This window comes from Apodemus sylvaticus, chromosome 8, assembly GCF_947179515.1.
Source record: "Apodemus sylvaticus chromosome 8, mApoSyl1.1, whole genome shotgun sequence".
In the NCBI taxonomy this organism is placed as follows: Eukaryota; Metazoa; Chordata; class Mammalia; order Rodentia; family Muridae; genus Apodemus; species Apodemus sylvaticus.
Window position 1 is genome coordinate 87445032 of NC_067479.1, and position 16453 is coordinate 87461484.

The 16453-nt window shown below is 40.8% G+C and overlaps 1 protein-coding gene across 1 annotated transcript in view; it reads right to left on the minus strand.

The window, feature by feature from the left end:
* The window catches only part of Kcnma1 (potassium calcium-activated channel subfamily M alpha 1), a 692507-nt gene that overhangs the window by 154127 nt on the left and 521927 nt on the right, over positions 1–16453 (minus strand). The window contains exon 15 of the mRNA XM_052189881.1: positions 545–654. Within this exon, the coding sequence (XP_052045841.1) occupies positions 545–654 (110 nt within the window). The remainder of the gene's footprint in view (positions 1–544; positions 655–16453) is intronic.

Consider the following 16453-nt stretch of genomic DNA (forward strand, 5'->3'; position numbering starts at 1 on the left):
GCCTTCTTCTGTGCACTTGGCAGCATAGTTCCTCAGTAGATAGCAAAGGTGCTTTGAAGGACTTTATTAGAACATAAAATTCATTTGTCCTGGAACTGGCAAGGTTTGCTTTTTTTCCTCTATTAAAGGCAGATAGGAGCCAAAGATGAGGTCCTGGGTTCAATGCCTAGTACCAGTGACAGACAGACACAGATGAAATGGAACAAAGCAAAATCAGTTTTTGCCACTTTTCAAGGGCTTCTACCTCATAGCAGTGTTACTTAAGATGTCCAGGCAAATTGTACACATTGTAAGTTTGTATAAACCAGGTTTCATCTCAAGATTTTTCAGACTTAGAGGATAAATTGGAGCCAGAATAAAACCCAAAGGCAGGAACCTTGTCAGGACATGCCTTGCTGTCCACAGACATGAAGGACTGAGCCCACAAGGACCCTGCAATGAGTGTCATGTTTCCTGACCAATGTCAGCAGAGGTGGGAGGCAGTCCTTATAGACCCATTCAACATTCCCGAGGTGCAAACATCATCCAGTGAATGGTCACTTACTCACAAACAGTAGGGAACGACAGACCCACGAAGGCACTGGAGAGATATTCTGTGTACATTTCATTGGAGACTCCTTCCAAGTAGTATTTCTGCCATGTGTCTTCCTCAATCTAAGAGAAAAGTACACAGGAAGAAGGTTTAAAGCATAGACAAACACTGACAGAGAGGAGCTGGACTTACAGCCTTAGTTAAAGAAACAGATACAATAGTGACACAATGACCTTCCTGGTGGTCACCGGAAGCTTCCAGTGACCCCAGAGATAAGTGAATTCAGGTAGTATTCCTTCAAAGCACTGCCTTGCTTAAAAAAAAAATAATTACATGTGTGTGTGACTCTGTGTTTATGTGTGACTGTGTGCTCTGTGTGTGTGTGTGTGTGTGTGTGTGTGAGAGAGAGAGAGAGAGAGAGAGAGAGAGAGAGAGAGAGAGAGGGGAGAGACAGACTTTGTGTCTATGACTGTGTGAGAATATGGGCATGTGTATGAGTATATATGAATATGTTTGCATATGTGTGTGTGACTGTGTGTGTCTTTCTGTGTCTGTGTGAAAGTATGGGGGTGTCTGTCTGTGTGTGTGTGTGTGTGTGTGTGTGTGTGTCTGTGTGAGAGTATGGACATGTGGGTATGTGTGTATATGTGTATTTATTTGTATATGTGTGTGTGCTTGTATGTGTGACTGTGTGTGTATCTTTCTGTCTGTGTCTGGGTGAGAATAAAGGCATGTGTGTATGTGGGTTTTTAAGGTAGAAGAAGGTGTTGGATATTGCAGTGCTGGAGTTACAGGCATTTGAAGACTACACACCTTCTTATGTGAGTCTTAGATCCAAACTCTCATCCTCATGATTATGTAGCAAATATTCATAATGACTAAGAGAGGCCTCTAAGTCCCTGCTTTGCTGTGAACCTGCTTGATTTCTAAGGCTAAGGGGACATGGAACCCCTCCACAATGAAGGACAAATTTATGTTAACTGATACAAATCTGGAGAACAATTTTTCAGGCATTTTCAAACTTCATGGAACCATATACTCTTTTATGCAGGTCTCCCATTTCAAACATCTATAATAAAGAAACAAATTATTTAAACAGGTAAGCTAACGCTGGAATGGTAGGTTTGTGCCACTCTTGAAACATGTTTCCACACCATAAGCACATAAACATGCCTTTTCTATTCACGAACTATTATAAATGAGCACAGGTCATGTCACATTTTAGAATCAATGAGGGATTACAATGAAATTTTTTTTATCTGTTTTGATTGCTTGTTTTTCTGTATATGTGAGTGTGAGAGAGTGAATGCCACATGGAAATGGGTACCAATGGAGACAGGCCAGAAGAAGACATCAGATCTGTTGGAGTTACAGGTAGTTGTGAGCCACACAGTATGAGTACTGAGACCTGAACTCAAATCATAGGGAAGGGCAGCAAATGCACTTAACCACAAGGTCATCTGCCCCACTGTGATTTTATTTTTAAAAGTTATGTCTGGTTTTATATTTATAGGGCTATATGAAAAAGTCTAGAAATACTTATAGCAGAACAGTAACAACTATTTTTGAGTGGCAGAACACTGGCTTTTAAAATTACGTATTGTCTGAAGACTTTTATACACATGCATGCACATGTACACGTGTATAAGTGGGTATGGATGAGCGCACACACATGCGCACATACTATGCATTACATTTCATCTACATATTTCTCCTTTGGGGAATTTTTTTTCTCACCCTACTAAGAATACCACAGTAAACAAAATATAGTTTCAATAGAGTCATGCCCAAAACTTCATTAAAAAGCATGTTTTTATTTTTTCTAAATAATATGGTCTAGGTGGTTAGAGATAACCATCTCTAAGCAGTAATTTCATTGCAGCCAATCTTTGCAGACAAGAAGTCTGAGTCACTCTGTGCATTGAGGAGTCTCGGTGACCTCCTTGGCTGGCTCTGTCCTGTGGCTTCACAGGCTTCACTTCCTGTGATGACGAGTGACTGGAGGATAGCAGGAAGTAGATGGGATGGTCCCTCCCTCTGAGCTGTTTGCTGGCTTCACCTCAGCCTGAGCAATTAGGCCATAGGTTAACCTCCTTTGAAGGAACTGCTTCAGTCTCCTCTGTATGTCAGGTGTTAGCTAAACAGAGCTTTGTAGAAAAATAGTTTACCCAAAGGTATAAGAGTTCTACCTCTTTGTTTTTAAACAGACACATTTTAATTAAAGCATCTTTTGCCATTTAATACCATTTATTGGTTGTTTGAGAATTTCATACAGTATGTTTTTAGCATAATCAAGCCCCTCCTACAAGTCTTACCAGATCCACCCCTCCTACCTACCTACCTACCTACCTTTGTTTCTTTTTCTTTTTTTTTTCTTTGTTTAAACTCATCAAGTCCAGTTTGTGCTTCCCATATAATCTTGGATGTGTCTTCATCCTCAACTGGAGGATGGTTGATCTACTAGGGTCCTCACCTGGTAGTTGGCCTATCAGGTAGCCACACATCAATGAAAACTGATGCTCCCTCTCCCAACAGCTATCAATTGCCAATATCTCCTTAGCTAGGGATGCAACTTTATGCCCACCTCCTGTCTTCATGCTGGGATTTTGTCTGGCTTGTGCTTGTACAGCTCTCTAATAACATATTGGACATTTTTTTCTAATTTAAATATTGCAAGTGATTTTCAAAAATACTGACAATATAAACCTTATCTTAACATTACTGGTACTCTTCAATTAAGATAGGTTTCATATTGATCACTTAATTAGAGTCATTGGTTGCATGCCTATGTGTATAATGAATTAACGGTTAATCAATAAAATTGGTAAATAAGTAGAAACAGATGTTTTTATTGAATAACAATATTGTTATACTTTTGTTAAACTTAGCAAAAATATTTCATTGATTCATTTACTCAGTAAGTATTTACTGAATATATTCTACATTGCAAGACTTATTCTAGAGGTTGATTAGATCTGATTTTAAACTGGTGTTTATTTTCCCATATTTTTCCTGCTACTGGAGAGTGCACTATGTTACCTGGTTAGGATTTAAGCCACCATCTGGACCTCACTGATTCTCCTTGCCTCTTTCCCCAGAAGTTTGTCACTGTGGCAAATGTGCAGTGTTTGCGGACTGAAAGCCAAAAAACTGAGAAAAATGTTCAAAACATTCTATAAAACAAAAATCCCTCTTCTACATCCATATGTAAATTCTCAGATGCTATGTACAAGGCTGAACACAGTAGCATTAAATCAACTGTACAAGTGGTAAGGAGTTTGAAATTCATTGTTCTCTTTTAAGACTTTGGAGCGGTTTGCACAAGCACAGCCTACAATGACTTTTAAGATTTCTAATCAAGGTATTACACACATAAGCACACACACATACTCACACACTATAAAACTGCTAGTTTAATTATACTAATACCATTTCTAAAAGACATACATTTGTCAGGGATGTAAACTAGTGCAGCCACTATGGGAAACAGTGGAACAGTTCTTGGATTCCAAATATAATTGCTCTACAAGCAGCGATTCCACTCCTGAATACATAACTAGAGAAAATAGGAAGGGATCAGAACAACATTCTATATGACAGCTTGGAGTCTGGAAGAACCCAAGTGTCTACAGGAGGATGTGCAGACCCACAAAGGCCTGTTGTTTAGCCTTCTCAAGAAATAGAATTCTGACACATACTTTAGTATGGATAAACCCTGACAACATATGCCAAAACAGACCACAATATCACAAAAGACAAATATTGGTGGTAGGGCCCAGTTACTTGATATCCATGCCTGAAATTCACAGGTGTAGAAAGTAATTGCTTTTCTGGCACAAGGTGTCGATTTTTCAAGCTAAAAAGAAATCTGAAGATGGGTGGTAGTGTCAGTTACATAGCCATGCAAATGTACTTCATGCCAATGAGTTATGTGTTTCTGATGCTAATAGATGCTAATACTCTGTAATGCCTAAACACAAGGATGTCTAACCATGCTAAAGAAAGAACTTAAAGAGAATCCTAACACAAGAGCCAGGGTTGGGAACCAGCCCTGTTGGTACCAGGATCTCATTCTTGACTCTCCTTGACTCCTCAGGCCTTGCAATCTCCATTGAAAGAATTCAGAGGAGACAACTGGGTGCTATGCAAACAGGTAGAGTTTAGAAAGCACTCCCAAAAGCCAAGGGTTAATAAAGGCCAAGAGAGCCATTGTGTTTATCTGAATCTTAGGAAGGCTATATGCTGATTCTAAAGAGCTTTCTTCTGCTCATGTGATTGCAGAACCATGTGAGTTAACATGAATGCATAGTAAGTATGCAGCCTTGTCTTTTACCAGACAGGAACATGAGCTTGATGGCAGACCAAAACATCATGTCACTAAGGCCCCTCAAAATCAAACTTAGATCCCATTTGTTACAATTTGAGACAGGTCTTCAAAAGCTCCAAACTATCTTGAGTTTGCTATGAAACTAAGGATGACCTTGAACTTAAACTTCTGACCTTCCTTCCTCTACCTCCCAAGTGCTGGGATGATAGGACTGCATCATCACACCCAGTTTATTGATCTATTGGGTGCTGAAGATGGAACACTGCTGTGTGAGCACTCAACCAACTGTGCTACAACCCCAAATCAGACCATATTCCTTGAATCAAAAGTTACAGTATCTGGGTTTCTAAGCTGCCGAGTAAGATGGAAGAGTTCAGCTGGTCTCTGTGACATACAATTCTGCTAATGTCTGACTACATAATGCTATGACATTGTGCCATATCCCAGTCTAGGGAAATGGAACTTCACTCTTCCTGACCAGCATCAGGGCTTACATCTTGACATTTTATTATGGTTTGACTTCCTAAGCATGTGAACAAGGCATGTGAATAAAAATTCACATCCCTCCTACCTTTGTCAGTGGAACCACCACAAAAGAGGTGATGTTAATGTAAAATAGGTGTTGAATTTTAAAACTGTGTGTTTAACACACACACACACACACACACACACACACACACACACAGAGAGAGAGAGAGAGAGAGAGAGAGAGAGAGAGAGAGAATATAAAGCAATTTAGAGAGAGTTGAGGCATCCGTTGTCATTCTGAGACACACCTAGTTAAAGTCAGTCACAAAGCCAGTTAGTAGCACAAACAGTAATTAGAGTCCATGCCCTGAACTACCCAACACAAATATCTCTTGCTAAGTGATAATATGGTGGGCGCCCAGAGAGGTTGTATATGGACAGAGAGGGTTTGTTATATACAAGTACCCAATGTGGAAACAGCAACCTAGCCCTTCATCAAGGACTCAGGAGGTCAGCAGTGAACTCCTTAGTGTGAGCAGCCAGCGAAGAGAACCATTGATACTGAGCTCAGCTGTGAGGGGAGTTCAGAGAAAAATTCATCGTTTCTATTATATGAAGTAGCAGTGTCCCAGCCTACAACTTCTTTCCGTAAATAGTACATGCTGTGCCCCACATTGGTATCGTCAACGTATTTTTAACTGTAAAGTGAAGATACATTTCCCAGCAGAAAAATGAAGGAATGGGACCAAAGTGACTTAAGGAAAGGTGCCAAAATTAATTTTCCAGCCATTCAGCAATCAGTCAAAGGCAAAGCTTTTCCTGAGGCAGCAATTTATCCCCTGGCTGTCACATCAAACGCCAGCTGTCTCAGAAGAGTTCCTAGCAAGAGGAGCAGGTGATGTGCTTTGGGTCCTTATTCATCAAACATGCACAGAAGCCTCGGTGAGAAACGAGAATGAGCCCCTGGCCTAGCTTGTCTACACCTCTTATGGTTTTATTTATCTACCCTTCACAATCTAATTTTTCAACTAGTCGAGTTGAACCTCCCAAGCAAATGGTTTTGCACCAACCCATGGGCAGACAGCCTCACCATCAATGCACCTTCCATCCACAGCCACAAGCCTTGGCTCTCTGCAGACTCACTCCTTCCTGATCCCGGGTTTTGCATGTGTTCCTAATGATAGGTTGAGAATGACGCCTTTTATTTTTTGTGCTTCCCCTGATTAGAAAGAAACTGTGTTTCTCTAATGCTAACAGTCTGGTGAATGTGAACAATTCAACCCTCCTGGCTGGATCGGTAACAGCCACGGTGATTTCTGTTGCCAGTGAGTAACTGTGTAGATTAGAGCCAAACAATTTTGAAAAAAAAAAATCCATCCTTGCTTCAGGAGTCATACAAATGACCCTGAAAGTTATCAAACACCCATCCTTATTTAATTGAAAATAAGTGTACTGCTTTAATTCAAATAGATGCTATTTTATATACCTAAAAATAAAGAACTGAAAGAAAATTATAGAGACTGATGTTCATTATCTTAATAGCTGCAATATGATGGAATAACCCATAACATCTACATGCTAATATGCCCCCCCATGGGGTGGTAGGGGTAGTATACCAAGTCTCTACTTCATTTTCCAAAGTCTATCTGAATTCTCAGTGCATATTCCTTCCATGGCAAAATGCCATTTTAAACTATAGAAATATATAATCAAAACAAGTTAGTTACATATAAATGAATACTTGCACACAGAAATTACATAGTATGCTATCCCTGTCATTTTACAGTGTGGTATTCTACAACAATGTGGTGACATGAACTGACCAACACTATCTTAGCTCCCCTAAAAACATATTTATTCTGACATAAAAGAAATAGCACCCACAGAACATGTCAAGCATTTTACTACAACAATAAACATGAAATCAGAATTTATGGGCTCTTGGCTGACTTGTGTGTGGAGTTGTTACTAAAATGAGCAGAGTCATTTATACTCATTCCTCAATGGAGTGCTGTCCCTGGGGAATGCTTGATTGAGTTCTGCATGCTCTCAATTCTAGCTGGAAACAACAATGTTGTGGTGTTAACAGGGCCCCATCACTAGGGCTCTATTCTCCTGTCTTCTGTTTCCCTCTGTGTTCATAGCCCATGAACATATCCCAGTTTTGATCAAAGGGGCATGTGGATATATCATCTACAACCCCTCCAGCTCCACCAACTCACAGAATTAAAAAGCCAAATGAGAGACTAGTGCTTAGGACCACAGGGTGCCAACTCACAAAATGGTTGCCTGTGCAGCTTTGTAGGTGGATATGCTGGTGGTAAGGTGAAAGCGAGAGAGGACCAAAGCAGAGGCAAAGATGATTTGCTTGTTGCTACTAAGTAGTTAGGCCACATTCAAGCACTGCACGACCCAAAAGCTCTCTGGATTCACGAATGAAACACAAACACACGCCAGCTAATTTTGATATGCCTTGACTAGTTCAATAGTTGGACACTTAAACCTCCCCATAGCACACACTGCCCTCCAGTATTCCTGGCTTAATACCTTCTAAATCTCTATTTTATGTTTGCTGCCTTGTTATCTTCTCGGCAGCCCTCACCACCTCCATAGGGCCACTTTCCCTGTCCACTTACATTGTAGGATGCTTTCTCTCCTACAGCTCTTAAATCTGATCCTTCTCCCTCCAAGTCATGGCAAATCTCCTCTTCTTCTGCAGCCTCTGCCAGCTTTGTCCCTTACAGGAGCAATCTCCAAGTCCTGACTTGTCTCCCTGCCCAGCCAATGGCTGTACAGCAATTCTTTATTGTCAATCTAAGTGAGCCTGGGGCAGGGACCCTCAGGTCTGGAAACGAGGCTTTTGGGACCCGAAATAATACAAAGCATTAAAACCAATTCCTAACATTTGCCTTTCTGGAATGTTCTTCCTTCCTGGAGAAATGTCCTATCAGTGCCATACTCCTTGGATGGTGATAGGGTCAGCAGGCTTATCTGGGAGTTATGCTGGATTTCAGGGACTTTATCACAATTTGGCATTCTGTTTTCATGGTCTATTTCAGGGCATGATTTTCAGAATGAGGGGACAGAATGAAAGAATCTCAGGTTTTTCCAAAGGCTTCAGAACGATGCAAATGAAAACACATATCTGAGGTTTGATGGAATGCCAAGTATGTGGTTGCTTTGACCTCAAAGGAGTAAATACACAACCCCAAAGGTTAATGTGAGATGAACTTAGGCCAGAGATTTTTATTTTCAGATAAAGTAAGTTTTTTAATATTGTTGTTGTTGTTGTTAATCAGTATGGAGAAAAAAATCAACCCCTACAAGACATTCAGAGAAATATTAACCGATCACGCCACATGCAAATATATTTCAATTCATGTTATTTCCCCCTATTTTGTTACCTCAGCACAGACTATTTCTGGGAAGTCATGAAGTGCCAAAGGGTTTGAAGGTAAAAGAAGGTTTAAGAGAAATGGCAACATGGAACTTTTTCAAAACAATAACTATGGAGAAATTATTTAAGATACTGTTATCGCTACGTCAGGATGCTGGTACTGTTGCTTGTATGTAGGATTTTCCTTCTCTCTTGGTTTTCTCTCCAATGTAGAAACAGTGCTTGTGTTTAAGACATGTCAAGCTGTTTTAAAGGTTGGCTTATTCACCATCTGTCCAAGTAGGAATTTAGTTTTACAATCTTGCTAACAGTTCATAACATCTTCATTTCTGCTCAAATAATAATATTCTTAAAATAGCACCCCAAATCCCTCTAACTGGTGTAGAGGAGCAGGAAGTGAACATTCTCAGGAATTGCTCACACACCCCCAATCCCCAGCCTTAACCCCAACAGTCAAGCCTGGCACACAGGATTTTCCAAGGAGCCATTCTCAACACATCTGAGAGGATAGAAGCAGGGCTTTGTTTTGATTTCTGATATGTGTTATTTTTTTTTTGTAGATCCAAATGTTTGAAATGTTGAGTATAAGTGAATTACAATAGGAAAGAAATGAGAAGGTAAAACACAGCAAGTAAGGGGCCAAGACCTTAAGTCAATGAATCCAACTAACAAAAAAATCCATCATTCAAAATGTTACAAGATTCTTATTTCATCATCTGTGTCTTGACTCCTGTTGAGTGAGCTATAAACATCTCACAGCATTTGTCCATGACTATGGGCTGTATATGAAACCCCATTGGCCTATAATACTGCCCACTCCTATCTTAGGATCTTTAGGCACCACATACAAGATCCCTGGAATTTCAAAAAGAAGGAGTATTACTTTCAGCTGAGATAGAGTACAAGGTGAACTGGACAGAACTTACTACAAGGTGAAAGTCAGGTGAATGGTGAGAAAATTTTATGGTATACTCAACAAGAATGTAGGTTCTTTTGATGAGAATATTTTCACCTGAGTCTTTACTACCTGGAACCTGGCATGGTATATAGTAATAGTTTGGTGATATTTTTTGAATGAATAAAAAAATGTGGGGCACTGGATTTAATAAAAGTAACTTTCTAATTAAATTTCAAACTTTTTGTGGTTTTAGTGAAATGTCTCTTAGCATATTTAACTCCTAATATGAACTATAAATCTCAGAGGGAGAAGAAATGTTACCCACAGTCATAGGACCCTCTATTTCACAGACTGGGCCATAGAGATGGAAAAGTGCTAAGTTAAATGCTTCCCACCCTGGCACGACTGACTTCCTTCAATCTTCTATCAGAACTACACATCTCTCTGCGGCTAGCTTTCATCATCAATCTTCTACCTTTCCTGTTGAATTATATGCTACCTGATTTCTCTCATGTCCATAGTTTAATGTGTTTTGCCTGCTTTCATGAATATTCACCTACCATGTCCAAGCAAGTCATGAGTACCAGATAGTCTATATCCAATACATGGGGATCCAATATCTGGCACATAGCAAGTGCTAAATCTATACTAGTTGGCATCAGTTATGCCAACTATCTGAAGTCATGTGATGCATCAGACATCTGACCAGAAAAGCAATGAAATTTAATAAGAGTACAAAGCTCTCCCTTACAGGAGGGGAAGGCTGTCTCATTAATCCTGTCTTCTCTCAGTAGGACAAGCAGTATGCTAGTCTGCAGCTAGGAAGCACTCAGTCAATATGTGCTGAGTTGATGTAAGCATGAGAAAATCAGAGAAGGAGTCAGAGAGTAGCATGCGCAATTTTTCCAGCTGTCTAAGCTTAAGTAAGCATGGATGGCTTTGTATCCTTTAGTGTTGGAGCATGAAACGAACTAATCTTTGGCCCCTTGAAGCTGAAAAAGCCTACAATCTGAGGCTCTAGCGAGGAGGTGTGCATAACTGGCTAATTGTGAAACGTCCCAGGAAACTTGTGACTATGAGTAGTTATTTTCTGGGAAATGTTGTCATTGTACAAGATCTTGGGCTACTTAGCAGGTAGCTTATGGTTTCTAAACCCTAAGATCTAGGAATTTAGAGGCTTGGGGTTGAGAGAAGGCAGCTCAAAAACAGGTGCTTTAACTTTCTTTCCTCCTGTGTCCCACTTCATCCCTTCGGAGTGAAGTCCTGTTCTCCTTGCCTCAGTCCCCAGGGGACTAGGCTCTCTTTACCTTTTTGATGTTCAGATTCAAGTGTCAACTCAAACAGTAATCAGTAGCAACAGACTGAGCCCAGAGGAAACTGTATTTGGCAATGTCATTACTCCTAAGTTATGAAAATGAATGTGCTCTTCCCTCTATGTATCTTCAAAACAACAACAACAATAATGACAACAATGACTTGGAAAAGAGGGAATTAGACAAAACACTTGAATTGGAATTATGGTCTTACTTCTGTGTGTTTGTGTGTTATCTACATGTTGTTGGTGCACATGTACAGGTGCAGATAGGCACTGTGTGTGCTGTGCATGTATACCAACAGAGACTGTTGGTAACATGGGTATTCTATGTCAGTTTCTACCTATTATTTGAGTCAAGATCTCTCTCTGAACCTGATGCCCATCAATTTGGCTAGGCTGACTGGCCAGTGAGCCCCAAGGATCTTCTTATATCCACACCTCCATCACTGAGATTACAATTGCTCATGACCATACCTGGCTGTATTTATATTTATGCACGTGTGGCTATTTGTTTAACATGAGTGCTATAAATTACAACTTAGGTCTTCATGCTTATGTGCAAAGTATTCTATTGAATGAGACATTTCTCCAACCTTGTAAGCTTACTTTTGGTGACACAAACATTTAGAGTGCTGCCTAGGTCTTTGAGAAAACTCTGAGTAATTTAGACACATTGATGAAAACCCACTGCAACTAACAACAATTTCTAACTAATGGGTATATCTGATATTTTACTTCAAATAGACTCAAAGACAACCTCCCACCAAGTCCAGGACCTCCTAAACTTTGATATGCTTGTGTTTGCTCAAGGAGACTAGATATGTAGCCACAAATGCCACAGTCCTGAGGGAAGCTCCTGGCTGATACTGAGGCATGAAGACTACATGTTAAATGGCAAAATGTTATTCCCATGGGCAGAGAAGAACAAGGAACCAGGAGTCTCCATTATGCCTTCATGGACTAGAGATCAGAGAACCTCCATGGCAGCCTAAAGGGTCTGAGTTAAAGACAGGAAAAAATTATGGCCATAAAACACAATTGGAGGCAGTTATGGAAGAAGCTTGTGCATAATCAGGCACAAGAGGGGCCTCCAAGTGTTTGGGTTGTTGTTGTGGTAATTAGTCTAAATACTATTTCCAGGGTCCAGATTCAGCTAGTTAGTCTCTGGCCATTGATCCGATGACCCCGCTAATAGCTCAGTCTCCATCTGTATGTGCTGCACAGATTCAATAGCTATATAGATGTCTATATTTAATTCAATTAAAAATAAAGTTTCAGAAAATGGCCCTGATTTGCATCCCTAATTTCTATTCAACTTTCCCATTTTAGGACACAGTGTTGACTGTGAGGACGAAGATGCTTGCCAACCCAGTCCCATTTTAGTGACAGCAGATTCTGGATACTTATGTCTCCTATCGCTGTACAATATGGCCTAATAAAGTCGAGCCAAAGAGACTAGATTTCATTTCAGAGCAAAGGGTTTGGTCGTAAAGTTTTGCTTTCTGGCTGAACAGAGCCATTGCAGCCTCAAGCATAAATTGTGCTGGTTTTAGGCATCGGGGTGATTGGGAAGCCAAATGGGTTATTTGTGAGCCAGGTATCAAAGGCAGAGTCACAGGTTTATTGTATACGCATTGTTATCTGGACAATCTCTTGCCAGTTAGAGAATATTTTCCCAGGAAGTTAGAAGTGACTACTGTGCAGGTTCCTAGAATAGGTTTCCAGTCTCATCACAAAGCCATCTGATTCAGAGAGTGGAAGTAGGTGTTATACAAATTACTGAGATATTTAGCTAGACTTAGCAGTTTTCTTTGGGGAGCAGGATAGCTACAATTCTGGGTGCCCACTGGTTGGAGTAATGGAAGTGGGAAGTGCCTAAGCCTGGGAAAACTCTGCCTTCAAATCCCAGCCTCACTGTCCCTCAGCCAAACTGCATAACCTTGCTTACCTGGAAAATGAGGCAGCACTAGTGTTTGATTCTATGAAATGTAGTTCAAACGAGGTGATACAAATAGAGCCACAGGGCCTGGCAGATGCATGTGGCAGAGTCATACTGTGTCATTTATTGAGTGTCACTTTGTAGATGTTCTATAAATGTCAGTGGCCATTGCGGGTGATGAGTAATAGTAATGACGGTGATGCTGATGGTGATAGGATTATGAAGATGTTCCTAGTGTTAAAATGAATGGAAGCCAGTAAGATGCTGGGCCTCTGATTCACAACTTTCCATTACTTAGCGGTTGCTAGGAAGGTCTGGACTAGCACTGATCATTGACTGATTCTCTGGATTAAGGAAGAACACATTAGAACTCTGCAGAGGTACTTCTAACTCTCCATGGACTTTTCTAATGGCCCTGAGCACCCGTGATGTTGAAAGGGGAGTTAGGAAAAGATGACAATCTCTCAAAACAGGAGACAGAGTATATGCACAGCCCCATTAAGATGATGCAGACTGGCCTAACCTAGCCTTCTCTGCTTTGAACAGTAACTGGGGAAGGCCAGCCTAGACTTCCAAAGGAAGCCTGGAGCTAACAAGTCCTTGATGGCCAGAATGAAATAGAATAAACCTGGACTTAGCTATGATGCTTCTTGCCCTTACTTTAAATCGGTAATTCCTCTGCTCTATTTTAGCTCTCATCTCTCTATTCAGTGGCCTTAACCCTTACATCCAGCTTTTTTTTTCCTGGGCTCATGTTGAACTGAAACCCAGCAACTCTTTACCTCACATGATTGGAATGTTAATAAATCAGCAAATTCCCAAATACTGTGGGTATGGGTATATCCCTGTGTATATATGTTGCATATGTATGTATGTATGTATGTATAACCTTGCACATTGTTATTCAGATCCCATCTACAATTTTTTGAGACGTGGTCTCTCAATGGCTTGGGAGTCACCAAGCATCTAGACTGGCTGGCCACCAAGCCCCAGTGTCTCCACTTCCCCAGAGATATGGTTGCAAAATATGTGCTACCATGTATTTGCCCCCACACCCACTCCTTCCACATATATACTGCCTGCAAATATGTCTTTGCAACTGGGAGTGTGCAGTGCTCAAGAAAGCCAGAGGAGGGCATTGAACCTCCAGGACTGGAGTTACAGACAGTTGTGAGCCATCATCAGGTGCTGGGTATTGAACCCAGGACCACTGGAAGAGCAACCGGTGCTCTGAAATGCTGAGCCATCTCTCTAGCTTCTAGTTTCCTTCTATAAAAACTTGATTCTAGGGATTAGAACAAGGTACTCATTGCTTTACTAACTTAACTATCTCCTGTGTTCTCAAACACTATTATTTTATTACATTTATGGTTTGCTGCATTTTGAGAAGAGGCTGAAGACTGCGTAAAAGTAAAAAATAAATATCATTTCAAAAACCAGCAATGGTCAGCAACTTCAGCCTCTACTGATTGGGTAATTCAATACTGGACTCCCTTTGCCCTCTCCTCTCAGCTAAGGTTTGCAGGGTAGTCAACTCGAGCCTCCTAGAAAGCAAGGGAGAAAATATTTATTGCTACATGCCTCTTAGAATAAGAAGACTCAACCCTCCCGCCCTAGTTAGCTTACTGGAGTGTTCTATCTAACCACAAATTTTATGCCTCCTAAGAAAGTTCTGAGGAGTATATTTTTCTCCTTCCCCCTTGTGTCATTTCTGGGAGGATTTTAGCACATGTTACAGTTTAATATGCCAAGGAAACTACCATACTAGGCTGCATTGTGCAGCTGGCATTCCATGGGATGATAGGGAGAATTCTTGATGATCCTATCTGGCAAGGAGGGTTGGTTTTATCCCCAAGGCTCACTGGACCCATGAGCAAGTTCAAGTGAATACTGTACTTCAGTGATGGGGTAGAGCATGGGAGATCACACCTATCTCTCTGACTCCTCAGCAGGTGGCTCTTTCCAACATACAGCTATTTTTCCCTGCCAGAGGCTACACGTGCTGGATGAGTTCACGTTAGCATGGAGGAAAGGACACTCAGCAAATCTCAACTGGTTCAGAGACCTGGAGGAACTAGGGGTGGCCAACAGACATGCCTTGTTTTCACCAAATTAGTACACAGATACAATTATGAACCCTTGAGGAGGTTGGGAACTGACAGAAAGATTAAGGGGTTCAGAGAACTGGAACCATTTAGGCTGGTGAACCATACTGCTGGCTAAGAAAATGTACTCAGCCAGAAAATTCTTCAAGTCTATTTCTTCCCAAAAAGATTTTAAGGAAACTTGCTTGATATCAATCATCTACAAAAATGGTGACATAAGATTGTAAGGACTATAAGTAGAGATGTTTCTTGCCACCTTGGAGCATAGTTAGCTATCAGGTTTCGTCTGGTTTTTTTCTCCCAGCAGTGACTCAATGCTAACCTAGTCTCCGGTCTCATTGAAAGGACATGTCTAAGCAGGGCTTGCTACCTGCTCCCAAGAAGGACATAGTTTATGGACCAGGGGCTAAGAGTTTTTATGCATTGCTAATTTTCCACCAACCTTAAGCTTCTCCTTTTATTTTGCTGGACAATTAAGGATTAGAAACAAAACAAGGCACTCAAAACCTCACAGAAAATAATGACATCCTAATTGGTTTGGCCATTTTTTCCCGCCTTGCCTGTCTGCTTGCCCAGAGTACGACATCCAAGAGGCTCACACTTCACAAGCACATATGAATAGAAAGGCTGTGAGCTGTGGTGGTAGACTTGGATACCACCCTGTTCTGCAGATATATATGCATAGAAAAACAGATATACATGGACAGAAACCTACGGGTGATCACAGTTCGGCTGGATACCTAAATCCATTCTGAAAAGGGTACCAAGTCTCTTCCTTTGCTAGGTCTTTCCTTGCTAATCAATTACAGGGAAATGGAAAATACATATATGTAATGAAACTGGCTTTCATATTGGCAAGCAAATATTATCTGAGACAGGAAGGCAAAACATTAAACCCTGTAGGAAAGGAAAACAAAAAGAAATGAAAAGGAGTGGACCCACTGTCCTAAAGACAAATGCTATACATGTGGAAGCTAAGAATAAACACAGATGTGTGCATGAGGACTTGTTAATGGTATGAAATATCACACAAGTCTTGTGTTGATGAACCCCTAGATCTTAGCTATTGAGGATGTTTTGCAAGGTTGTCAAAATGTGAGCTCTGAGACCTATCTGAAGAGTTACGTCATTAGGAGTATGTACCCTCAGGGTTTAAACTGCCTTCACATCAACCCAGAGGATCCCAGGGAAGCAGCCATTGGCTTTGTGATATTTCCAACTGTAGTCTTCTTCCTTTACCTCCTTGCTCTTAAGTATTGTTCAGAGTCTTGACATAGCTGCTTAAAGCATCCTATCCAGGACTTATCATTGCATTTAGTTTAGGTACACTGTATTCTCTACATCTTACCCAAAACTAGGAACCCACCTGTCTCTTTAGGAACTGTTCTTGCTTGCCCCCTCCAAACATAAAACAAAGAGAACATTGCCTCTTTGCATTGCTGTCTAGTGTGTCAATAATCATTGTCTTTAGG